Consider the following 25,326-nt stretch of genomic DNA (forward strand, 5'->3'; position numbering starts at 1 on the left):
GAAGGGGGTGGCCAGGTCCGCAGATGACCGTGCCCTCGCCCTAAGCCGGCACCGCCAGCTGAGGTGTACAGCTCCCTCTGCAGTTTCTGTATCTGTGTTTTCCTTTCTGCGCTCCCTCAAACGTGGCGTGCTGCGCCGATCTAGGGGGTTTGGTTTTCGTTTTAAAGCGGCAGATGGAGATAAGAGCTCTTCTGCCTTGCTTCCACGTCCCGCCAGCAGAGGCTCACACCAATCTGCTGTCGCTGAGAGCTTCAGTTCACATTTGGATCTCATTTCCCACCAAACTGTTTGCGTGGAGCATAACATTTTCCAGTTCAATGAGGGGCCTGTAGCTGCATCTCCTGGCTTCCCACCCAGGCACTGGTCAGGCCGCTTGGCTCCAGGACCACGTGCACCCGTCTGTCTGAAAACCAACCTCTAGGTTGTTGGTTCAGAAGGATCGGCGTTGTTTGTAGGATCGGCAGGGGTCAGAAGGGGAAGGGACTTCTGTGTCATTTTACACACGAGCCGCCGAGGCCCAGAGAGGAGTCCTGTGGTTGTGAGGCCTTTCCTGGGACGCCTGTTTCCCGGTCCACTTCTTTCTGCCTCGTACCTGGCCGGCCTCCGGGACCTCTTGGTGGGTGGGATGCCGTTTGCTCCCCCGCACTTTAAGATGAGGAAATCTAGTCTGAAAGAAAATAGTCTGAGCAGGATAACACAGCCTGAGGTTCCTGGGGTTCAAACCCAGGCTTCTCAGGTCTCCACTCTACCTAGAACCGGCCCCCAGCGTCACAGGTGTAGATTCATCCAGTTGTAGCTTAACCCCGCCGTGGACCAACCGGGATTCTAGGCTGCGTGCTCTTTCTCCGTGGACATAGTCGCCTGTCCCCACGGCTCGTTCACCAGGGCTGTGTCCCCGCTTTGGCCAAGTCTGTGACTCCAGCCCAGATTGTTCTGTGAGCTCCTGGACCCCTCGCCCGGCTGCGCTCAGATGTTCTCTGCCTTCTTAGCGTAGCACCCGTCCAGCTCTGTTGTGATTGCTCAGACAGAACGCCCCGGGGAGCGCAGGGGCCAGGCTGCTTGCTGTATCCTCCACGCCTGGCATGGTGCCTAGAGGCATCGGTGGCATGAGCTCCAGCCCACCAGCCCGCAGCCCACAGGCCGCCCCTCGTAGGGCCCCGGGAGCAGGGGCCTGGGGAGGGGCGGCTCATTCTGGACATGGAAAGGGCCAGTAGAAAAGAACACAGAAGCCGGGTGCCGTGTAATGGGGTCTTCCCTCTTGTCTGCCCTAGTGCGGGGCAGTATTGGATTGTAGGAACTGCTTCTGGAGTGAGCACATGGGGCAAGAAAGCAACAGGCTGCAGAGGAAACAGCCAATCATTTCCTGGTAGAAGGGAAGGGAGGGCGGGGTAGCAGGAGGACAAGGTAGGAGTTCACTGAGATGCCAAGATAAGATGGAGCCCCGTGTGCCTGTCTTGCATAAAGGGATGCGCTGAGCCAGAAGCTTTGCGGGGGGAGGCATGCATCCGGGGAGTCGGGCGGGGCCTGCTCTGGGGCTGCCTAGCTTTCTCCATTTAGCCTAACAAACGTTTACGAAGCACTTTGTAGGGCGTTAACGGCATTTTTAAAGAAAATGGTCCCGGGAAGCAGGTCTAGTACTGCTGGGTTGGGGACTATGCCATAGCAGGATTTGAATCCAGGGAACAGCTAATTGCTGACATGCCTTACCTGAGCTATTTAAAGAAAATGAGACTGCTTCCCACCCGCACCTCCCAGCCCCCGACCACGTGGAGAAGTCCACAAGCGCTCGGAGCGCTGGATTCTGTGCAGGTGAATAAGGTACGGCTCTTGCTCCTGGGGCAGCCTGCTTAGGGGTCCTGGGGAGCATCGGGGGGCCTTTCTTGGCTCCCCCGGCACCTGTTCGTAAGGCCTGGAGTGTCCTCGTTACTTGGAATTGTGCGTTTGGAGCGGTGTGTACCGGGAACTGATCAGCTTGGACGTGCAGAAAGTTTGGGCTCCTCGTGCTTGGCCAGCAGCCTGGGACAGGGGAAGAGAGAGGGTGTGAGCACCCTCCAAGGCCAGGAGGGCGCTGAACCCCGCCGATGAGGAGGGGGAGCCTCTTGGTTTAAAGTAGAGTGATGGTAACAGGGACGTGAACGAGGAGAGGCAGTCCCGGATGAATAATGCAGGAGCCGCATGGAGGGGATTAGTGACGGCGTCTGGTCGGTGACCAACCCCAGAGACAGCACCGGGAGACACCCGATGGACTCCGTCATCGATTCCGGCCTAATGCATTTTTAATGGCTACCCAGATGCACTTCCTAATTGGCAGTTACATCACTGTGTGTTCCAGAATAAAGCATGAGTCATCCTCCAGTGATGAGGAGCACACGGCCGCCGAGCTGGCCAGCTCAAGCCACCTCCCCCTGCTGTCCAGCGTTAGCTACAAGAAGACCCTGCGCCTCACGTCAGAGCAGCTGGTGAGTGTCCTGTCCTCCCCCTCCCCCACGCTGTGGGCACTGGCCCAGCCACGGCCACCTGGACTCAGTGGGTTCCGCGATCCGGGCGTCCCTCCCATGCTCCGGCTCCGGCTTCAGCTCTGGCACCTTCTCTCTCCAACCGCCTGCTGCCCCCCCCCCCCCCCCCCCCCGCGACCTCCTCACATCCCCCTCTCGGTGCCTCCGGTTCGCGCCCCACGTCAGCTGCTGCCCAGCCGGGCTCCGCGGCGTCACTTCCCCTGTGCCGGCCCTGACGCTGCCCTGGAGGCTCCTGTCCGCAAGTGTTGGCGGGAGGTGGCCTGAAGGCGTGAACTTATCCTGAGCTGTGAATGACGGATAGCCCAAATCGCGCAGGGCTGTTTCCACTTTTCCAGAGATGTGTTTGTTAAGTCAACCGCATCTCCCGAACTGGGGGAACTGGAGCACTTGTGATGGGACTCGGGGAGCTTCCGGCAGCAGGGCGCCATCCTGATCACGGCGTCCTCCGCTCTGCGGCTGTACCGCCCGTTGTAACCCCTGGACCCTGGTTCCCAGGAGCAGACAGCGAGCAGGTATCTGCGCCCTGCTGCTCTCCTAAGAGTTCGTGGGGGCCAGGCTTCGTTGCGACGGTGTCTGATGGGAAAAGAGAACGGTCAGGCCTGACACCCTGCGCCGCTGGGGGGCGACCTGGACTCCTGCCCACAGCTGGCTTGCACTCGGGGGCCCCGGTGCAGAGATTCAGAGCTGCTGAGAGGGGATTCTGCCTTCTGAATCTGGTGTGACTTCCTGGGGTCTAGCTTCTGGGCTTCTGGGTGTGAGATGCACCTGATAACTGAGACGACTGCTTTCTTCCAGTCTGTGTCCGTGTATTAACTAGTTCTCACGGCTGGTCCGGGGAACGTATTTTCACACTTGACTGAGATTCGTCTCCCCGGCCGCGGCCCTTTGTGCTCAGCCGTGGCCTAGTAAGTGCATGCCAGTCTGAAATTGTGATTTCCTGCGGCGACCCTCAGAGCCTGTCACTTACAAACCCCAGGGGACGTGGGTGAGCTGCGCTACCCTGGGGCCTGCGAGGGGGCCTGGGGTTCAGGTTGCCCAAGTCCTGGAAGGACCAGTCCTCCTCGAGAGCAAGACAGGGAAAGAACTGTACGGCGGCCTAGGGTGGTGCTTTGAACAAAATAAAATCCGGATCCGCTTGCTCGTGGAACAGAAACCGAAGATCCCTCCCTCTGAGCCTCGCCCTCCAGCGGACACAGAGTTCATATCTTTCAGAAAAGCCTGAAGTTGAAGAACGGACCCAACGACGTGGTCTTCAGCGTCACCACGCAGTACCAGGGCACGTGCCGCTGCGAAGGCACCATCTACTTGTGGAACTGGGACGATAAGGTTATCATCTCTGACATCGATGGAACCATCACTAGGTGGGTCCCGCCGACTCGGGGCCGTGGGACCCCGGGGCCTGGAGCCAGCGTGTCAGTTCCTCTTTCTGGGGCATCGTGCAGCTCATGCAGTTCAGTTTCTGGGGTGGTTGGGGCCGCCCGCGGAGCCATAGCTCCTTGATCTAAACAGCTGCAGTGGGGGATCGGGGGTCGCTTCCCTCTGGGACGGTGGCTCCCTGACTTTGTTGCTCAGTTTCGGGGTTTCCGTCCAGAGAGCAAGTCGTGCATACCATTTGCATTTTGTAATGAGGCATTTATGGTGTGATGAGTCAGAATGACTTTTTTTTTTTTCCCTTTCGTGATGCCCTTTTAACTTTATTTCTCCTGTCTCTGTTTTTATTTAGATCAGATACTCTTGGCCACATTTTGCCTACCCTTGGGAAGGACTGGACCCACCAGGGCATCGCCAAGCTGTACCATAAAGTGAGCCAGTAAGTACACAGCCGAAGTACTTGCGGCAATCTGCACACAGAACCTTTGCTGACGGACGGGCTGACTTACAACGACGGGTGCCCCTTGGCCAGGGAGGGTTCTGAGCGCGTGGTGAACCCCGCCAACTCCAGATCTGAATTCAGTACCAAAAGGCAAGAAAGGAAGTGGCCGGGGAATTGCAAATTGGCAGAGGAGGAAGGTGGTGGCAGCCTTAGGGGAGGGGTTGAGGTTCAGTTCACGCTGAGGAATGGCACAGATAGTCAGGTGAGGACATGGTAGTCTCTGATGTAGACCAAGGGAGTTATTTTAGGCTGAAAAGGTCCAGATTCCAAGCAGGTTTTGTGGGCCGGCCAGCAGTGCACATCTTGCCCACCTGGTCCGGGGAGCGCTCGGAGGGGCCGTACCTGGGACGTCAGTGTGGGAGGGTAGATCTTGAGTTGCTCTCGTGTGTCGGGCACATCTGTCACTTCACTTAACTCTTACAGTAGTTCCAAGAAGCAAGGAATATCATTTCTAGGTTTAGAGGGTTAAAACAATTTGTCCAAATTCCCATAGCTGCTAAGAGGCAGAACGCACTGAAACCCTGGTCGGCCTGGCTCCAAGTCCAGTGCATCTGCTCTGGCTCGTCTCCAGGGTTCAGAGCCCTTGGGGTCCCCATCCCTGCACCACCGCCAGCAGGTGCTTGGTCCCACTGTCTCCATCTCTTTGTGGACTAGAGTCTCCCACGTAAGTGAAACCTCTCCGCCCCACTGCTGTCTGTCCTCCAGTTAGTTAGAGCCGGGAGGTGCCCTGGGCTGATGGGACTCCGTCCCGGTGTGCGCACCTCCGGCCCACGGTGGCGGTGACGGTGGCGGTGGTGGTGATGGGGAACGGGCACTCAAAGCTGTCTCCAGTACTCTGAGCACAAGTGAGTGAAGTACACTTTCCTGCTCCTCATCCATTCATTTATCCAGCATTTATTGAGTGCCTGTTGCGTGCCTGGTGCTGTGATGATGACGTAGACGTGGTCTCTGGCCTCCTGGACCTCACGCTTTGGGTTGGTGGGGCACGAGGTGCCTGGGAGGACCTTTTCTCCTGGTGGATTCAAAGCTTCTCACTTCTTAGATGCCCAGCTCATTGATTTGACTTTCCTTTTCTGGATGTCTTCCTTAAGAAATGTTAAAAGTAATACATGCTTCTTTGAAAAAAATAAATAAGAAAAACGAGAGAAATAGAAAAGTACAAAGGTCACATCTTTCTCCTGCCTTACCGATAAGCTGCAAGTTATCGGCTACGAGTATTATACGTTCTCTACCAGTGGAACTACTGTGACCGGTTTGGTTCCGTCTGTACTGAAAATTCATTTACATGCTCCCCCGCCCCAGGTGCACATTATTTAATGAAAGATCCTTCTGTTTCATTATGTGTGAGGTTTACCTCATTCTTCTTAACTGCAGTACAAAATTCCATGCTGTGGATAAACCATCCTGTATTTAATTATTCCTCTGTTGGTGAACACGATAGGGAGTTTCCAGTTTTTCACTCTTTCCAATAGTGATGCAATAAGCATTTACAAAAAGTCTTTATTATGTACAACGAGCATATAGATAAGTCGAGAAGGTACGACACTTACAGAAGGGCCGCTGTAAGGTGGATTCTCAGAAGTAGAATTGCCGGTGGAAGGCCGAGCACACGGAAAGGTTTGGTCGATATTCCCGAGCTGACCCCGGAGAGGTTCTCCCGGCCTCGCTCCTGTAGGTGGTGTGTTCAGGGCCTTCCCCGCCACCTCCGCACGGCTGACTCTTTGCCTCGAAGGATTACTCCACTGATGAGCTGCCTTGAATGGCCTGACACTGAAAACTGTCTCTATTTTTAGTCTAAAGAAACCCCTGTGGGTCAGGATACAGAGTAGTTCACAGCCTGATTGATTCATTTTGGGTTTTGGAACATAAAGCTATTCCTGTTCTTACTGTAAGGTTAAAAAAAAAAGGGCTTTGTGTTTTGCCTTTTTTTTTTTTTTTTTTGGTTTTGATTTCTGTCTCTCTTGGGTTTTCCTAGAAAAGGTATCTTCTTGAAAAATGAAGTTGCGTAGCTTACCGAAGAATGCCTGATCGTTCTTTTGGTTCGATTGATTGATTTAGAATGAGTCCGATTTGTGGGTGAGGATCTGAGAATTACAGAGTGCCTGTTGTGTTTTCATTTTGGTTGAGGGGAAGGAGCTTGACACTTAACTTGTTCACTGAGTTTGAGGTGTGTCCTCAGTGGCACCCGGACGGTTAGACCAGTGATGTTCTGGCCGTCCCCCAGCTTGGCCATTGCCTTCAGGGGCTCTGTAGGGGAGCAAGGGCAGGCTCCTTAGTGTGGCTCTCAGACCCCGCGGTTTCGGGTCAGCTTCTGCTAGTTCCTGATTTGCTGCCGCTTCTCCGCAGACCTTCTTGCTCGAATCCAGTCTGACTGTTCCCCACCCCGGATCCGTCGTTTTCCCAAATCTTCCCACCTTTGCTCACATGGTGGCTTCTGCTTGCCGTGCCTTTACCTCTGATTTTTGCCTCCCCCAGTTTTTCAGCCGGTAATGCCCGGCTCAGACCCCGTGGTCCTCACCAAGCCTCTCCAGGCCAGAGTCGGTGCCCCGGGCAGCTCTATGGCCTCCTCCTCTAGGCTTCCTGATACCCAAGGGCTCGGCCTGGCTTGGTGGCCTTGGTGCCATCCTAGAGTTCTAGCTCAGGCTGGACGTGGTGTCGGCTTTTGTAGCTGGTTAGAGCGAATGCCCGTCCAGGCAGCGTCTCACATGCCACCTCCTGCAAGTCTTCGGCAGCCCCAGCTGGGAGAAGGGCAGGGACTGACTGAGAACTGGCAAAGGCTGGGTGGCCGTTTCTGTTGCTGTCATATTTGTGATTACCCAGAGACATATTTAGAGAAATGTTTAGCATGATAGAGTACCAGGAAGAAGAGGCCGTTTCATTGAGTTTTGGACTGATCACTCTTTCCTGATGCTGCTTTCCTTGAATTTGGGTACCCCTCAAATTTTACGCACTGCAGTATTTTTTTAATGGAAAAGCCAGTCTTGCAGATGGCCACTTGCCTGGAAACAACAGAAAATGAGGACAGTTGTATTTATTTTTTGCCAAATGTAATTACTTGTTTGAATAAGTCAGCCCATGAGAAATTACCTGTCAGGTTGATTATTACCTTGTTTGTAGAGAGGATATAAAGCTCGCTTGGTTATTGATTTTAAAAAGCGGACTTGGTTATTGATTAAAAAGAGCTATAGCAGATACAAATAGAAGAGGTGTGAAACTCCCGCGTATTCAAATATACGTTCAATAAGTAGAAGGAAAATAAAGCAGGACCGTTTCCTAAAATATCTAGATCATTGAGCCAATGGGGATTTGGGGGGGGGGGGCTAAGTAGGGAAAACAACTGCTCTAATTTCCTACCTTCCTTGATAAATATTTTTATATTCATGTAACCGGAAATCGGTGGCTCCGTGACTTAGTGAGAGGAGCGCTTCCTGTGTTTCCATAGATAAATTAGTTCATCTGTGGCCTGAGGAATGTATCGTCTGAAGCCGAGATGCTGAAGATGGGAACCGATCATTAGCAGACTCATTAGCAGCTTTCTTCTCCTGCCCACAGCGGTTCTTTCTTCCCCTCACCTCGGGTCTTCCTAGGTTATCACGTCACCGCTGTCTGCCAGGAAGGGAGAGGGTTGTGTGGCGAATGGGAGGGAGTCGGGGACCTGGGCTCTAGGGGCCGCAGCCGTCGGCCCACCACAGACCTTCCGACCCGTCCCCCGCTCGCGGCTTTGGCTTCCTCATCCCTAAAGGGCGGAGTTGGGTCCCACCATCGCTTCGGTCGGTCCCTGCTAGGCTGGCAGCACTGCGCCGCTGGGTCGTGTGGTTCAAGTCGGTCCCGAGCCCGTGTGCGCTGTTGCAAGCCAAGGCTCCGTGAGAAGCCTGAGGGTGGGCTGAGCCTGGCCGCAAACCCGCTGTGCACCGGGCACTGTTCTGGGTGCGCTAGGGGGTGCTGCCAGCCCCTCCCGTCAGGCACCCTGTGACCCCCAAGAAGGACACCTACAGCACACCCCGTAACGAGGCACTGGGGCGGGGTGTGGTGAGAGAGGCAGATTTTACAGACGTCAGTGAAGGAGAAGTGAGTTCTGATTGGAAGCGCGAGGAATCAAAGAAGGCTTCAGTGAGAAGGCGGCACCTGAGCTGCGCCTTAGTGGATGAGCGGAGTTCTGAAAGAGAGGAAGGCTCATCACACGTGGAGGTAGGAGTGGGAGGAGGGGCCGAGAGATGGGCAGGTTCGTGGGGGTGAGGAGCGCTCACAGAAGGGAGGCCCCGGTGCAGAGGGCCTGCGGTGCGGGGGGCCCGCGGTGCGGGGGGCCGGCGGTGCGGGGGGCCCGCGGTGCAGGGGGCCGGCGGTGCGGGGGGCCCGCGGTGCAGGGGGCCCCGGTGCAGGGGGCCCCGGTGCGGAGGGCCGGCGGTGCAGGGGGCCCGCGGTGCAGGGGGCCCCGGTGCAGGGGGCCCCGGTGCGGAGGGCCGGCGGTGCGGGGGGCCCGCGGTGCAGGGGGCCGGCGGTGCAGAGGGCCCGCAGTGCAGAGGGCCGGCGGCCTACGTGACCTGGAAGTTGGCTGGCACCAGAGGGCAGGGCCCGTGGAGGCGGGGCTGAGAACGAGCCTGAGTTTGGCCCTGAGCTTTCCTTTCTTAAGGTGGCAGGCGAGTACCCTTCCTGTAGGGCTGCAGGCAGGGCTACCGACTTCCCTTTCCTCTACATCACTGGCGTTCAGTGGGGATTTTGCCCCCCATGGTATACGTGGCAGTGTCTGGAGACATCTTTGATTGTCGTGACTGGGGCGTGTCATTGGCAACTAGTAATTGAGAAACTCCAATATAGAAGCTTATCTTGGAAAATTAAGTAGAAGAGGTAGAAGGTTACCCAAAGGGAATCTTTCCAATCTATTTCAGTATCTCTCCAGGCCTCTAAGAGGGATGTAGAGATTGGGACGAAAGGAGAAAATCATTTGTACTAAGCCTGGCCATGGAATGATGCCTTCTTTTTGTCTCTGGCGTTTCCCCAGAGCCCTGTTCTAGTTGCTGAGATGTCGGAGGGATAAGTGTGACCCACGTGTGTGTGTTGCACCTCTGTTCACTGGTAACCTCTTCAGGCAGGGCTGTCCTTCCTGCCCTGGGGTCCCTCGTGGCCACCTTGCTCCGTCCCGTGTCCTGATTCCGTCACAGTTGGTCCCGCAGTTCACTCTGCTCCTACAGGGAAGGGCTGTGCTGGGCCCCTGAGCACGCCCAGCCCAGCCTGGCTCGGGAGTGTCCTGTGGGTGTGCCTGCTGTGTCCTGCCACCGGCTGCCCTTCTGAGCGAGGGGTCTTACCCACGAGGGGTACCGTTGAGAGTAAGCTCTCTGGTGACTCTCTGCCACCTGAGAGACTGATGGGAACACCTGGCGTTTCACACAGCTTTCACGGGGCTGAAGGCTCTGGAGAGGTGATCCCTGCTGCCACCAACAGGCATTTCTCCCGTTAGGACGTCCTCGAGCTGCTTTTCCAGCTACGTTTAGTAACGGCCTTTGAAGCAGAACACTTGTGTGGTGAGGACAGCCAGTGGCAGGATGAAGCCATGAAGCATATTTGCAAACCAAGCCTTAAATAAAATTGGCATCTCAGACCCCTGCAGGTGGCAGCTTTTAGGACTTTGATGTGAAGAGCTATATACAGAAATAGTGATTTTTTAAAAAAAGATTGCGTTAATTAGACAGCTCAGATACAAAGATGTTTCATTAAAATGGTTGCTTGATTTTCAGATGCATCCCTGTATTCCAAACAACCTGATATTTCTAGATTCTCTTCGTCCCAGCACTTTCCTGTTTCTTAGTTTTAAAGAACATATTATTAGGCAAATCTCAAGACAAGTCCTTTGGCCAGCACAAAGTATTCACGGTGGAGCAGTAAGTCGGATAGGAAGCGGGTAGTTTGTATTTACCCATGCAGCAAAGATTTACAAAGTGTCTGCTACTTGCCAAGCACTGTTTTTGGCGCTGGAGTTAACAGCGAGGAATGAGACAAGGTCCCCACCCTCAGGGAGCTCATGGATTAGTGAGACACAGTCAAACAAGGGGCTGTCGTGTAATGTTAGTGACTGGTGGTGCATGAGGAAAAAAGCAGAGCGAGGGCTTAGTGCCTGGGGTGACGGTGAGGGAGGGTGTGTTTTATTAGCTAGGTGGACGAGGGGGGGCCCGCCGAGGAGGTGCTGTCTGAGCAGGTCTGGACGAGGTGAGGGGGCAGGCGAGCCCGGAGGCCCAGGGGAACAGTGTGCAGGCAGCAGGAACGGCAGGAGCAGGAAGGGGTGTGGCGAGTGTGAGGACCGGTGAGGACACCTGGTGTCCAGCCCGGTGCCAGGGGGCAGATGGGGCTGGAGAGAGAGGCGGGGACCAGGTCTCAGTGGCCTTGCGGGTCCCGGCGAGGAATTTGGATTATATCTGAGAGAACTGGCAAGGCTTTGGAGAGATGAGTATTAAGTTTTCTTTCTCTGTGGAGGCTCGGCGGGGGGGCAGGGAGATGATTGATGCTCTTGCAGGAATAGAGGTCAGAGGTCCCGCTGGCGGGGGCGGGGGGACTGAGGGGCGGCACAGGGTTCATGGTGTTACGGGTGGGACTGAGCGGGCTTGCCGAAGGGTTGCGGTGGGGCTAGAAACCCAGGGGGGCCCCTGAGATGTGGGCCTCGCACCTGGGCTAGCAGGGGTGCCGCCCCCGAGGTGGGGTGCCTGGAAGCGTTTGAGGTACTACTCGTGGGTATCTGATGGGTAATGTGGGGTGTGCCGTTGAGTGTATTGCTCTGGAGCTTAAGAGGAGGGGGGTCTGGGCTACGAATGTAAAGTTGAGAGATTTCAGTGTACAGATGGGGTTTAAAATTTTTTTTTCATGTATTTAATCCGATATATTAAAATATTACCATTTAATCATGTACTCGATATCAAAACTCTGAATGGGTGGTATCTCATATTCTGTCTTTATAGTAAGGCCTTGAAATCTGGCATATACTTTATATTTATAGCACAGCATCTCATTTCGGACTCTTAAGTTTTCAGCGGTTCAAAAAAAGGGACATGTAGTTCTCCTAAAGTAATAAAGTTGTGTTTAACAGAAGAATCCTCCTGTGATCTGCTTCTTCACTCGCGACACTTCCGACACCAGATGTATGGGGTTTTCACACATTTCACAATTCCCAAGTTCTCTTCAGACACCAACTGGGTGTCCAGTAGTTTAATTCTGGCACTAAGTACCTAGTTAGTGCAGACCCCATGGGTTAAGGGCTCATTCCCGCAAGGCCACCCCAAATTCAGGCACCAGTCGTAAGTGGTAGGTCCTCAGCTTACCCACACTTCTGCCTGACTTGGCTACAAAGTGAGGGTTCCCACATGCCCTCCCCAGGTTTGATGACGGCTCATAGGACTTGGGGAAACGCATTCACCGGTCTATGTTATCAGGGTATTATGAAGGATACAGCCGAACAGCCGGATGGAGATGTATGAACGGTCCGGGTGCAGCTAAGTTGGACAGTTTGATGCCTCCGGCCTCAGTTTCCCTAACTGTAAAGCGAGAGGAAGACACCTACGGAACAAGGTTCCCGTGAGGATTAAACCGAGTGAGGCCGTGAGGGTCCTTTAGCAAACGGCAGGGAAAGGCGTTCAGGCTTCTTTCTCCATTAAGATTTTATAGAATGCGGCCTTTTGCTTGGGAATTAGAGCAGCGCCCTTCCTCCTGAAACAGATACAGATCAGGGTTTGTGCACGCGAGATGGCTCCATCGTGTGATGCTGTTAAGCGTGAACGTTTCGTCTCTTTTTCAGAAACGGGTACAAGTTCCTCTACTGCTCCGCACGGGCCATCGGGATGGCGGACATGACGCGGGGCTACCTGCACTGGGTCAACGAGCGGGGCACGGTGCTGCCCCAGGGGCCGCTGCTTCTCAGCCCCAGCAGCCTCTTCTCCGCCTTGCACAGGTGAGGGCTTGGCCTGCCCGCCCCCCGCCCCGGCTCAGGACCCCCCTCCCGCTCACCGGAGGTTTTGCCAGAATAGCTGCTTTACTCGTCCTCCCAGCCGACACCCCCGCTCCGTGCCGGGCCCCGGAGATTCAGCCTCAAGGGCGGGCCTGGCCTCGTCACCCATCAGCATCCTTCGCTGGCTCGTCACGGCCCTCGGGAGAAAGCCCAAGGCCACGGGCTCGGCATCACGGGCTCCTCACCGCCCGCCTTGTCCTCCTCTCCCGTCTCATTCCCTCCGGGTTCTGGGATGCAGCCGTGCTGAACTGTCTCCGTTGTCCAGAGAGATGGTCTCTGCTCTGAGCCTTAGCACGTGCTGCCCCCTGCTTCGCGGGGAGCTGCCCCTCTCCCTGCATCGCTGGCCTGAGTCTTAGTGACTCTGAGAATCTTATCTGTGTGCTTTCCGTCCAGTCGGGGACCTCGGCTGGGTTCAGTGGCCCCTCTACCAGCCACCATCACCACCTGCCTGGCCTGAGACCTCCCGTAATGAGGAGTCCTGGTCACACCATTTATTTTTATGGACCACCAGCCCAGTTCTTTTCTTTCTTTGGTTATTTTTAAAATTATTTATTTATTTATTTTTTAACATCCTTATGGGAGTATAATTGCTTTACAATGGTGTGTTAGTTTCTGCTGTATGACAAAGTGAATCAGCTCTATGTATACATATATCCCCATATCTCCTCCTTCTTGCGTCTCCCTCCCTCCCACCCTACCTATCCCACCCCTCTAGGGGGTCACAAAGCACCAAGCTGATCTCCCCTCGCGATGCAGCTGCTTCCCACTAGCTGTCTTGTTTTACATTTGGTAGCGTACATATGTCCATGCTACGCTCTTACTTAGTCGCAGCTTACCCTTCCCCGTCGCTGTGTCCTCGAGTCCATTCTCTAGATCTGCGTCTTTATTTCTGTCCTGCCCTTAGGTTCATCAGAAGCTTTTTTTTTTTTTTTAATTCCATACATATGTGTTAGCATACAGTATTTGTTTTTTGCTTTCTGACTTACTTCACTCTGTATGACAGTCTCTAGGTCCATCCACCTCACTACAAATAATTCAATTTCGTTTCCTTTTGTGGCTGAGGAATATTCCATTGTATATATGTACCACATCTTCTTTATCCAGTCATCTGTCGATGGACACTTAGGTTGCTTCCATGTCCTGGCTATTGTAAATAGTGCTGCAGTGAACATTGTGGTACATGACTCTTCTTGAATTATGGTTTTCTCAGGGTATACGCCCAGTAGTGGGATTGCTGGATTGTATGGTAGTTCTATTTTTAGTTTTTTAAGGAACCTCCATACTGTTCTCCACAGTGATTGTATCAATTTACATTCCCACCAACAGTGCAAGAGGGTTCCCGTTTCGCCACACCCTCTCCAGCATTTATTGTTTGTAGATTTTTTGATGATGACCATTCTGACCGGTGTGAGGTGATACCTCATTGTAGTTTTGATTTGCATTTCTCTAATGATTCGTGATGTTGAGCATCCTTTCATGTGTTTGTTGGCAATCTGTATATCTTCTTTGGAGAAATGTCTGTTTAGGTCTTCTGCCCATTTTTGGATTGGGTTGTTGGTTTTTTTGATATTGAGCTGCATGAGCTGCTTGTATATTTTGGAGATTAATCCTTTGTCAGTTGCTTCATTTGCAAATATCTTCTCCCATTCTGAGGGTTGTCTTTTCGTCTTGTTTATGGTTTCCTTTGCTGTGCAAAAGCTTTTAAGTTTCATTAGGTCCCATTTATTTGTTTTTGTTTTTATTTCCATTTCTCCTCTAGGAGGTGGGTCAAAAAGGATCTTGCTGTGATTTATGTCATAGAGTGTTCTGCCTATGTTTTCCTCTAAAAGTTTGATAGTGTCTGGCCTTACATTTAGGTCTTTAATCCATTTTGAGCTTATTTTTGTGTATGGTGTTAGGGAGTGTTCTCATTTCATTCTTTTACATGTAGCTCTCCAGTTTTCCCAGCACCACTTATTGAAGAGGCTGTCTTTTCTCCATTGTATATTCTTGCCTCCTTTATCAAAGATAAGGTGACCATATGTGCGTGAGTTTATCTCTGGGCTTTCCATCCTGTTCCATTGATCTATATTTCTGTTTTTTGTGCCAGTACCATACTGTCTTGATTACTGTAACTTTGTAGTATAGTCTGAAGTCTGGGAGCCTGATTCCTCCAGCTCCGTTTTTCTTTCTCAAGATTGCTTTGGCTATTTGGGGTCTTTTGTGTTTCCATACAAATTGTGAAAGTTTTGGTTCTAGTTCTGTGGAAAATGCCATTGGTAGTTTGATAGGGATTGCATTGAATCTGTAGATTGCTTTGGGTGGTACAGTCATTTTCACAATGTTGATTCTTCCAATCCAAGAATGTGGTATATCTCTGTATCTGTTTCTATCATCTTTAATTTCTTTCATCACTGTCTTATAGTTTTCTGCATACAGGTCTTCTGTCTCCTTGGGTAGGTTCATTCCTAGGTATTTTATTCTTTTTGTTTCAGTGGTAAATGGGAGTGTTTCCTTAATTTCCCTTTCAGATTTTTCATCATTAGTGTATAGGAATGCAAGAGATTTCTGTGCATTAATTTTGTATCCTGCTACTTTACCAAATTCATTGATTAGCTCTAGTAGTTTCCTGGTAGCATCTTTAGGATTCTCTGTGTATAGTATCATGCCATCTGCAAACGGTGACAGCTTTACTTCTTCTTTTCTGATTTGGATTCCTTTTATCTCTTTTTCTTCTCTGATTGCTGTGGCTAAAGCTTCCAAAACTATGTTGAATAACAGTGTTGAGAGTGGGCATCCTTGTCTTGTTCCTGATTTTAGAGGAAATGGTTTCAGTTTTTCACTATTGAGAACGATGTTGGCTGTGGGTTTGTCATATATGGCCTTTATTATGTTGAGGTAAGTTCCTCCTATGCCTACTTTCTGGAGAGCTTTTATCATAAATGGGTGTTGAACACCAGCCCATTTCTGATGACCCTCTCCCCTTCCCCTTCATGCCCGCATTCAGGACAGCCAAGCCAAACTAAGTCTGGCCTCCTGGTGGGGGGGCAGGAAAGCAGAGGCCTCCCTGGAGCTGGGGGCCCAGGGCAGTGTCCCGAGCTGCTCTCAAAGCAGTGGATTGAAGTTTGAGACTTATAATCATACAGTCACTCATGTGTTTCTGTATAAGAGTCCTGAGATGTAGACTGCTGTAAGGCCCTTTTAGTGCTAAGGAGGGTTCTGGAGTCCATAGACGTCCATGCAGAGCCAGGACCAGCCGCTGGGGCTTCTGACACTCAGTTTGGGGCTCATCAGCATCATCATCATCTAAATTACGTTTTGTTGAGGTGCGGAAGAATAGTTTCAAAATATATGCAAGGCATCTGTCGATAGATAGATAGATAGATATGCAGTATCTCTGTAATATACGCAAGCTGAAAGGGACCGTTGAGATCATCCAATAATCAGACAGTGAACACCAGCCTGCCCACGACCGAGATAAAGCGAGAGGATGTGCTCTTCACCCCTCCCTCTGAGCCGTAATAGTAACTGCTATCCCTGGATTTTGCGTTAGTCATTCCCTGCTCCTCTAAATAGTTAGCACGTGTATGTGTAATCCTAGCCAGTATGTTGAATTGTGCACATTTGTGTACTTTATGTAAATGAATCATATGTTCTTCCGGAACTCACTTTTACTGCTCAACATGCCGTTCCCAGGATTGTTGAGAGTCGCTGTAACCGGCTCGTCTTTGCTTCTGTGTAGGTCCCGTTGTTGGACCTCACCACAGCCCGCTTATCTTTCCTACTGTTGGTGGGTGCTTGAGCCACTTCCGGTTTTCTGCTCTTAGGAGCAGTGCCGCTTGTGTGTATCCTCTGGGGGCACCTGTGCAGTGTTGCCCCAGGGTATACCCCCAGGAGCAGGATTGCTGGGCCACAGAGTGTGCACATGTTTGGTTTTCTTCTGCTATTGCAAACTGTTGTCCAAAGTAGTTGAACCAGTTCGTACACCAGAAGCAAGCAGTGCGAAGTGTTCCTTCCAACGGTTTTACTTTCTTACCTACACGTTGTCAGCCGTTTATATTTTTGCTACTCTGGTGGGTGAGAAATGTCTCTTTTCACATGTTTATTGGCCATGTGGGCTTCATCTTCTGTGAAGTGCCTGTTCACGTGTTTCCCCTTATTTTCCTTTTGATTTGTAAGAGTGTTATAGATTCTGCACACATAGCCTTTGTTATGAGCGCTACAAATATCTTTCCCCAGTTTATGGCTTTTGATGAACATAAATCTGAGTTTCCTTTAGTTGAACAGATCATTTCCCCTGTAGTTTTGTACTTTCTGTGTGTTGACAAAGCCTTCCCTGACTGTGGGCCTGAGGAAAGTGTCCTATATTTTACCTAAAGGTGTTGCCTTTCACGTTGAGGTCTGTAATTCACCAGGAATTGATTTTTGTATATAGAGTGCACTAGGGGTCTATTTTCTTTTTCTTTTTTCCTGTATGGTTATTCAGTTGTCTCAGCACCATTTGCTGAAAAGAGTGCCCTTCTCTTCTGCTTTGACTTGTCATTGTGGTCATAAATTGAAGGCCCATAAATGTGTGCCTCCGTTTCTGGCCTTCGTTCGTCTGTGTAGCGATTTGAGTCACATTCCATAAAAACATGCAGACAGCAACCTGGTGAGAGTTTACTTGAAATGACAGTGAATCTGTAGACCAATGGAGAATTAATATCTCATTATAATATTGAGTATTCCAATTCAATTGTATGGTATATTTCTTCATTTATTTAGGTCTTTGCTAATATATTGCAATGAAGTTTTCAACTTATTTAGAATTTTTGCACTGGCATTCCCGAGTGAGATTGGCCCACACTTTCCCCATACTTTACTACCTCTTTCGGTTTAGTTTTTGAGGTCATGCTGGCTGGCCTCGGGAAGAGAGTCTGGAGAGGTTTTCTCTTCCTCTGTGCCCTGGAATTCTTTGTTCCTTGGATGACTGGTGGAGGTCTTTGTTGAAATCACTTGTCTGGGATGTTTTCCTTGTGGGAAGACTTGAAAGTACGGATTCACTTTCTGTCTAGTGCTTCTCTGGGATGGCTTAACCGACTTAACGCATATTTAACTTCTGAAGATACGAAAGCGCTCTTAGTATCCCAGCACCTTTGACGGTTAAAAGTAGTTTGATGCTAATGAAGCTGACGGTCTCGTGCTGACCCATTATTTATTTGTTTTAACAGAGAAGTGATCGAAAAGAAGCCAGAGAAGTTTAAAGTCCAGTGTTTGACAGACATCAGAAACTTGTTTTCTCCAAATACAGAACCCTTTTATGCTGCTTTTGGAAACCGACCAGCTGTAAGTAGTAGTCGGGTATATACGAGTTCTTGAAATTACTGTCTGTTCAGATAGCCGTCATCTGAAAGGCCGGCCTAGACTCCCATGTGAAGCCAGATTCTCCTCCTTCTAGAAATAACTGCTAAAGAGCCGCTTGCCTGCATCTAAAGGCAAGGAGATCGTCATTATTTCATGGCGTCTAGTTTTCTTTGAAGGTGGGCTTGTGGGTTTCAGTTTGAAGTTTGAAACTAGAAACTTTAAATTCCAAATTGCCTGCTAAATTAGTAAAACAAGAACGTTAAATAGGATTAGACCCTTTCTACCGGAATGGAACCACAAAGCACAAAGGTGAATTCAATGTCTCAAGTTTTAAGAGTGTTATTTCCTATGGTAAAAGTAATACTTTGAGATTTTGTGCGTACTTCCCAAATTTGCTAGAAAGGTCAGCATTCTGGAGAATGTAGTTGGGTACTTACTTCCCAGTCAGAAAATTCTCCTGCTTTTGAAACTCATGCCCAAGAAAATGGGTCACAGAATAACCTTAAAGAATGTTAGAATTGCAGGGGATGTAGTAGGTGGTTTACTTTTTAACTCAGTTCTTGAATAGAGGGGTGAACTGAGGCCCAGAGAGGACAACTGACTTACTAGTTTCACATCCAGAGACATTCTTTCTCTACACTACTTGGAGGTATTATTCGAGTTTAATGAAACTTCTATAACACAGGCAGACCTCGTTTTATTGCGCTTCGGTTTGTTACGCTCTGCAAATATTGCATTTTTTTTTTTACAAATTGAAAGTTTGTGGCATTGAGCAAGTCTGTCGGCACCATTCTTCCAACAGCATTTGCTCACTTCCTGTCTCTGTGTCACATTTTGGTAATTCTCGCAATATTTCAAGCTTTTTCATGATTTTATACGTTACGGTGATCTGGGATCAGTGATCTTCGATGTGACTGCTAGGACTCGCTGAAGACTCAGATGAGGGTCAGCATTTTCAGCAATAAAGTGTTTTTTGTATGCACCTTTTCTAGACATAAAGCTGTTGCATACTTAATAGAGTACAGTGTAGTGTAAACGTAGCTTTTATATACACCGGCAGACCAAAACATTCGTATGATTGGCTTTATTTGCTTTGTCGTGGTGTCTGGAACCGAACCCGCAGTAACTCTGCGGTCTGCCTGTATTTGTATCAAATCTGAAGTATTTGTATTTACAATGAACTCTTTCCTTCTAATTAACCCTTTACCAAATACAGGATGTGTACTCGTACAAGCAGGTGGGGGTGTCTCTGAACAGGATATTCACTGTCAACCCCAAAGGAGAGCTGGTGCAGGAGCACGCGAAGACCAACATCTCCTCGTGAGTATCGTGCGCCCTCGCTGTGATCGCCGTGTCGTGACTGTTTGGCATCGTCTTGACCTTGGAGTGGTGTTTCACAGTCAACAGTATATCCCTTTTTAATCCTTCGGTGCCTATATTTTAATCTTTAATTCCTACAAGGAAAACATATGTTAACGTCTCGGATTTTGTCCAGAACCTAACTTTTGGACAGCCTGCATTAAATCAGATCCCCACCGGGTCGAAAACTTAAACGAGTGGTTAGGTGCTGCCGCAGAGTGGAATGGCTTGAATTTGAAAAACTACTGGCTTACATTTGCCGAATTCGTTCTGAAAGCCCAGAATGCGAGTTAGAAATATAGCCAGATTAAAATATCACGAGAAGTTATATTTAAAGAGGAGGAACCTATGTAGCCCTTCACATACTGACCTGTGATAATATTCTCACCCGAAGCACGGCTGTGCGATGGTAAGAGTTCTTCTCGTATTTTTGGCCGAAGCGCATTCTCCCCGAGGCCGTGGGCTGAACTGGGTTACTGTTTGCAGTGAGGCCTCCTGGCTGGCCGGGAATCTCCCTTGACTTGGATGTGTCTGGCTTTGGGTCCCTGACTTCTTAGAGTGGAGAGTGCTTCCTCAGCTTTGCCCACTGGGTGATGTCGGGCAGACAGGCGTCGTCCTGCCTTGTCCATTTCAGAGGCCATACCCCTGTTGGCCTGATTCCTGCAGACCTGGAAAACGGCCTCTGGCCCGAGCGACCCCAGGGGGCCTGCTGGGGCCCTCCTCATGTGGAGGAGTTGGACTGGGGGAGTTCGGGTCTAGCGGCTTCCCAGGGATTGGTTTTTTTGTTTGATAGAGATCTAGGTTCCCCTAGGGCAGATTTTCACTTTCAAGAGGATCCTTTTACCCGTTGGAGTCTAATCCAGCTTAAACAGGACAGTTCCAGGCTAGAGGGCGCCCTGGGGTCTGCCCCCCAGGCCTCCCTCCCCCATAGCCAGACCAGGACCTAAGTAAGCAGCTCCCAGGCTATGTGGGGCGAGAGGGGAGCGGGGGAGCCAGGACCTGCCTCCATCCTTCACAAGGGGAGGCCGTGTGGTGCTGCCCGGTGGGCAGAACGGCAGCAGGGACTCTTTCTTCCACACCCCTTTCCTTACTGTTTCTCCCTCTCCTGCGTTCTGAGTGGCCGCCCTGATAACGTCTCAGTTCCCTCTTCTCCGTCGTTCCCCACGTCAAAGTGTTTCCTCCGTCTCGAGGAGAGAGCGGATTTCCATTTAGGGTCAAAAGAATTCTCAGCTGATGGCACACGGCCCTGAAATGGCAAAGGTTTCTGCCCAGGCAGCAGCCCAGTGGCAAGTCTTGTCATAAGGGGTGTTGACAGGGGGATGCCAGCATCTACGAAGGTCTGCCCAGGAGGCCTCTGAGGTTATCCCGTTCGCTGAGACGCTGTGGTGAGAATGCTCGCTTAGCCCACGCCTTGGGGGAGGAAACTTTATTTATCGCCAAGGAACGGTGTCGTCTTCCACCTAGACCGGGAGATGTGATTCTCCCTGTGGGAGAGACTCTCCTTCCCCAGTTTAAGCGCACACTTCTCTCTGGCACCAAACTCGGTACCACCATTTCAAAGCCAAGTGGGTGCTTGCCCCTTGGAAGCTGGGACAGTCTCGGAGAAGTCAGGGGCCCACGCCGATGGGGGGCTTCAGTGCTTTCTCTCTTGGCGTTCACGGCCAGCAGTGCGTGAGCTCTGCCTGCTCTGAAGGAGCCCCGCGCGCGGAGGGTTTTGGTCCGAGAGGGACACCGATGGAGTGGGTTCAGATCTGGCGCCCCCGAACCCTGATGACGAGCCGTGAACTGCCCCCTGCAGGGAGGGGCCACCTTCCAGAGCCACAGAATTCAAACAGACAGGTCTCCAAGCCAGGGGGTATGTTAGAATTTTGTTTTAATCCCTAGGAAAGATGATTCTTGCTTATTAAGAGCGCTTGTCCCCATTTTGTGCAAGCACAATGTTTCTCATAAGTTCTTCGGAGGTCCTTTATTAAATACACACACACACACACACACACATCCTTATTTAAAAGTTATTTTATGCCTCAGAACATGCTAATTCCTTGAGTTTGGATTTCAAAAGCCCTTTTTGGTTCTTAGCCAATTAGAGCTGGAGAGGGACCTGTGGCTGTCAGGGAGGACTCTGAGGATATGCAGGGAGGCCTGGGCTTGTCACAGTTTCTGGTTGGAGGTGCCCGGAGGTCTGAGAATGCATATTCAGTACAGCAACTTTCTTTTCGTAGTTCTAGGCCACAGAAACTAATATGCAACATCTTCTTGGGAATACACAGAAAACAGAGCGAGAGAGTCTTGCAGGGAGCGTTGAGAAACGCTGATCAGGTCCAAGTCCATATTCATAAGGACCTGAGGCCCAGAGAGGGCAAGACACCTGCCCAGGGGTCCACGGCAGTAAGGCGGGAGTAGATCCCAGGTCTCTTGACCCTCATGCCAACTATGGCTTTTTTTCCTGAGGCTAACGATTAGCCAGGGCGAATCATGTTGCAGTGTTCATGATTTATTGGTGAATAAATTTGTGGCGCATCGGCTCACATCATCTTACCGTGGCGTACGTTATCTGATTTAATTCTCACATGAACGCTGTGCACAGTTTTCATTTTCTCCCTTTACGGTTGAGGAAATCGTGCCTTAGAGAGATGAAGCCACTTGTCGGAGGTGGCACAGCCCGTAAATGGCAGAGCTGAAGGTCAGATCGGAGTCTCCTAACCCCAGGGCCCAGTGCCCTTTCATTGCACAGTGGGGCAGCCTCTGGGTGACGCTCCGAAGATGTGCCTTCTCTGTGATTCTTGTCTCCACTGTCCCCAAGGCGGGCGGTTGTGTCTGTCATGCTCTCTTGCTTCTGTTCCTTCGAGTCAAGTCAGGTCACACCCGCCTCGCCCACGAGGCCGTCTCCGACTCCCCTCCTTGGCAGACTCCCTGATTTCCCGTTAATGAGTGAGGGGTTATTCTAGAACAGCCTCCCTCGTGTTAAGCACATGCCCTCCTGACTCCCGGGCACCGCTGTGGGGTACGTGCCGCTGTCCCGCATGGCCGAGTGTCCCTCACAGGCGCGGTGACGTTGTCCGTTTTCCTCCCAGGTATGTGAGACTCTGCGAGGTGGTCGACCACGTTTTCCCCTTGCTGAAAAGGAGCCATTCTTCCGACTTTCCCTGCTCAGATACGTTCAGTAACTTCACTTTTTGGAGAGAACCGCCACCACCCTTTGAAAACCAGGACGTTCATTCTGCATCAGCATAGTACGTTCCGGGCCACCTCTTGACATCCTGTGAAGATCGGGCGCCCCCATTAAAAGATAGGTTTGGGAACCTGCAGTCATTTGCTTAAGAGCAGAGGAGCATTTCTCTCCCGGTCCCCCTGGCCGGGGTTGACATTTCTAAGTGATGTGTACGTCCTAGACGGGACGTCGGGTGCATCCCTGGTGGGGAGGCCGTGCCCGGTTGAGGCTTCAAGCCCGTGGCAGCACTGCCCTCCCCAGCCTGCTGCAGGCTGGGAGCGGCTAGTGTGCAAGATGGGCTGTGAACCCGGGGGGTCCCTGGGATGACGGGATCCAAGGAGGGGCGCCAGGTGTGCACGACTTCTGGGAGAGTGGGGGACACATTTGTGCCATGTGGAGGGCTGTGCAGGGTCCCGTGACCTGAATCTGAGGTCTCGGAAGGGACTCCAAACCCCACCGTTCTGGGCCTTGACCTTGCGGATGTGCCCTTGAGGTATTTGCCGACTGGTCTGATGTTTTTAATTCCTCTGGTTAAAGCTAACCTACATAACTGGCATATTTTCCCCCATTTTTGTGGCACAAGGCTGGAATGTTTATGCCTTAACGCACCCGTGGCAGACATTTTATTTAGAATGTGCTTTGTCCAGCTCCCTGTAACTCTGCGATGCCTTAAGTTCGGATTATAGGAAATATTACTAAGGCAGTATTTCGAATCAGTTCGACACTCTGCCAGCAACCTGTCCAGCAACGCGCTGCTGAAAATGTGGGCTCGCACAGAGCTCATGCCAAGCGGTGATGATGTCAGTTTCTTTTGGGAGCTCTCAACAGAAACTGGTTGGTTTTAAGAAAATAGTTTGAAGAAGTTAAATTATATTCTTTGTAGATAGTATTATTTATTACCTTACTCTGACTGGGTTACTGTTATAAGCATTTTAGCCATGTTCTTTCTATTATAACTGTCAGTAATACATTAAAAAGGTACACGTGTTAGACCATCCAAAGAGCCTTATTCTGTAATTCTCACAACACTGACCTCCTTTTGGAATTTATGAGTCATACTTTTTATTTCCCTTAGCTTTTCCCACTCAGATTTAAGGGCAAGTGGATAAGTAGTCATTTGAGTGACATTCGTCAAGCTGATAGAAGATGATTCTTTTACTTGTTTGTTAAATTGGGCTGTGGAGAAGAGAATAATTTGAAAAGCGAAAGCATTATTTTGGTAAAAGATTTCGCTTTTCGAGCTCTTATTTTTTTAAAGAGCGTTTTACTCCAATGGTTGAAATGCTCTCCTATTTAAATCGCACGGTTAGAGTCATGGAGGCAAACTGTGAAACAGTTGAATGCAGTTTTACTCTTTCTGTGAAAGAGAACCCAGAGGCCTTGCCTTCCCTGTCGCCGGTGGGCTCTGCTGGCAGCGGACGCCTTTCCCGAGCGGTTCGCGTGGCCACGCGGAGAAACGCAAACACCCGTGCGTAGCTGGTTGCAGATTCGCGGAGCAGCACACGCCGCACGTGCAGATGCCCTTTTGGAGGCATTAAAAATGATTTAACATAGTCCTGCCTTAACCTGGGCTAGCCATTAGTGACCTTCAGAGGCTACAGTCATTCTTTCTGTCACGAGGGTATTTTGGGGTGAACTTTAACTGCTGTGAACTACGTAGAAGCTCACGGGCCTGCAGAGGCCGGCACAGTTTCTCCCTTGCGCTGGGAGGAATCTGGCTGTGAGACTGGGTGGCCTGTCCCTCGGAGCGGGCGCCCTTCATCAAGACGACCAGCTGTAGTTCTCCCTCGCAAGAGCATGCAACCTTGGACCCCCAATTTTGATGCACGCTAAGCTTCCACGCCACTGCCCTCTGAAACAGAGCACGCCTTCCAGAAAGTCGCACTCGGGTCTGGGTCAGGTTCAGAGTGTGACCCCTGGAGAGGCAGTGACATTCACACCTGCCTCGTGGCTTCGGAAAATGGGATTCGTGCCTGGACAGCACTCACGCATGTGCCAGCTGGTTTTATCTGTGCTCACACAACCGTAACTCAGTGACCCCAAAGCCACATGCTAGGATGCTGTATTTGGACCACGCATTTCAGAGTTGCCCGATGGAAACGAATCCCTCCATTGTGACAAGTCATCAAACATTCATCACACGTGATGAAGAAAAATATATGTCCCTGGTACATTGGAGAAAATGATGACATCTTCAAAGAGGAGTCCCTTTTCCATTTTAGGTTTGGATCGCCACTTTAAATATATTTTATTTACAACGCTTGATCTGTATTTGTATGTGCTGGTACAATGATAAAAAATCACTGTAATACTTCATTGCACTGTGCTGGATGCAAAGCTAGGATGTATTGTAACAAATGAGACGAATGAAAGACTTCCCTGAAAATCAGGTGTGTGAATTTTAAATAGTTTTTGGTAAGTTATTAAGATGCTGATCTCCTACTGTGTGATATCAAGCATGTTATTTTCTACTCAAAAAACAAAAAAACGAAACCCTTAACGCTGTGAACTGTTCATTCAATATTTGGAATAAAAGAGCCTGTCTCTTCTGATGCCTTCGGTGAAATACTGACCCTCTGTATGCACTTGGCGGGGAAGGAGGGGTGAAGACAGAGAGGAGAGGAGAGGGCTGCCCCCCTGGGCTCGTCCCACCTTGTTGGGACTGACTGGAGCAGGGAGGGTTCAGTTAAACGCTGTACCTGAGGTGCCTCCCAGGACCTGGCCTATGATCGGTGTTTAACACGTGGCTCTTACAAAAGGTGGGCTCCGTTCCCTGTTCTTGAATGGGATGTCAATCAGGTGCAGCCACAAGAGAAAACACAGGAGAGGCTCAGGAAAACCAAGCTTATTATGCTTGCAGGTTCTCAGAATGGGAGGCAGCTCGCCAGCAGGGCCATGTGGGGAAGCACCAGGGTGGTCAGGAGGCAAAAGACAAGTGAGGGGGGAGCTGAGGCCACGGCCTTTGCTGGGACTTCTGCAGGAAAGGCAGGGCAAGGTGAACAGCTTAGGACTGCCTAGTGCGAATCATTTCAGTGGCCTCTGAGCTATAGGGGTGGCC

General features: G+C 50.8%; 1 protein-coding gene across 4 annotated transcripts in view; it reads left to right on the top strand.

Annotated features, from left to right (window-relative positions):
* Positions 1-24,802, top strand: part of LPIN1 (lipin 1) — a 71,597-nt gene extending 46,795 nt beyond the window's left edge. For 3 of the 4 annotated variants that reach the window (XM_068564489.1, XM_068564490.1, XM_068564492.1), the window contains 7 exons: positions 2,333-2,459; positions 3,729-3,877; positions 4,240-4,326; positions 12,167-12,319; positions 17,566-17,680; positions 18,915-19,018; positions 22,132-24,802. In XM_068564489.1, coding sequence (XP_068420590.1) covers positions 2,333-2,459; positions 3,729-3,877; positions 4,240-4,326; positions 12,167-12,319; positions 17,566-17,680; positions 18,915-19,018; positions 22,132-22,291 — 895 coding nt within the window. In that variant the 3' untranslated portion in view covers positions 22,292-24,802. The remainder of the gene's footprint in view (positions 1-2,332; positions 2,460-3,728; positions 3,878-4,239; positions 4,327-12,166; positions 12,320-17,565; positions 17,681-18,914; positions 19,019-22,131) is intronic. The other variant, XM_068564491.1, reaches the window with a different exon arrangement.
* Positions 24,803-25,326: the final 524 nt, after the last annotated feature.

Source organism: Eschrichtius robustus, chromosome 15 (genome assembly GCF_028021215.1).
Source record: "Eschrichtius robustus isolate mEscRob2 chromosome 15, mEscRob2.pri, whole genome shotgun sequence".
Taxonomy (NCBI): domain Eukaryota; kingdom Metazoa; phylum Chordata; class Mammalia; order Artiodactyla; family Eschrichtiidae; genus Eschrichtius; species Eschrichtius robustus.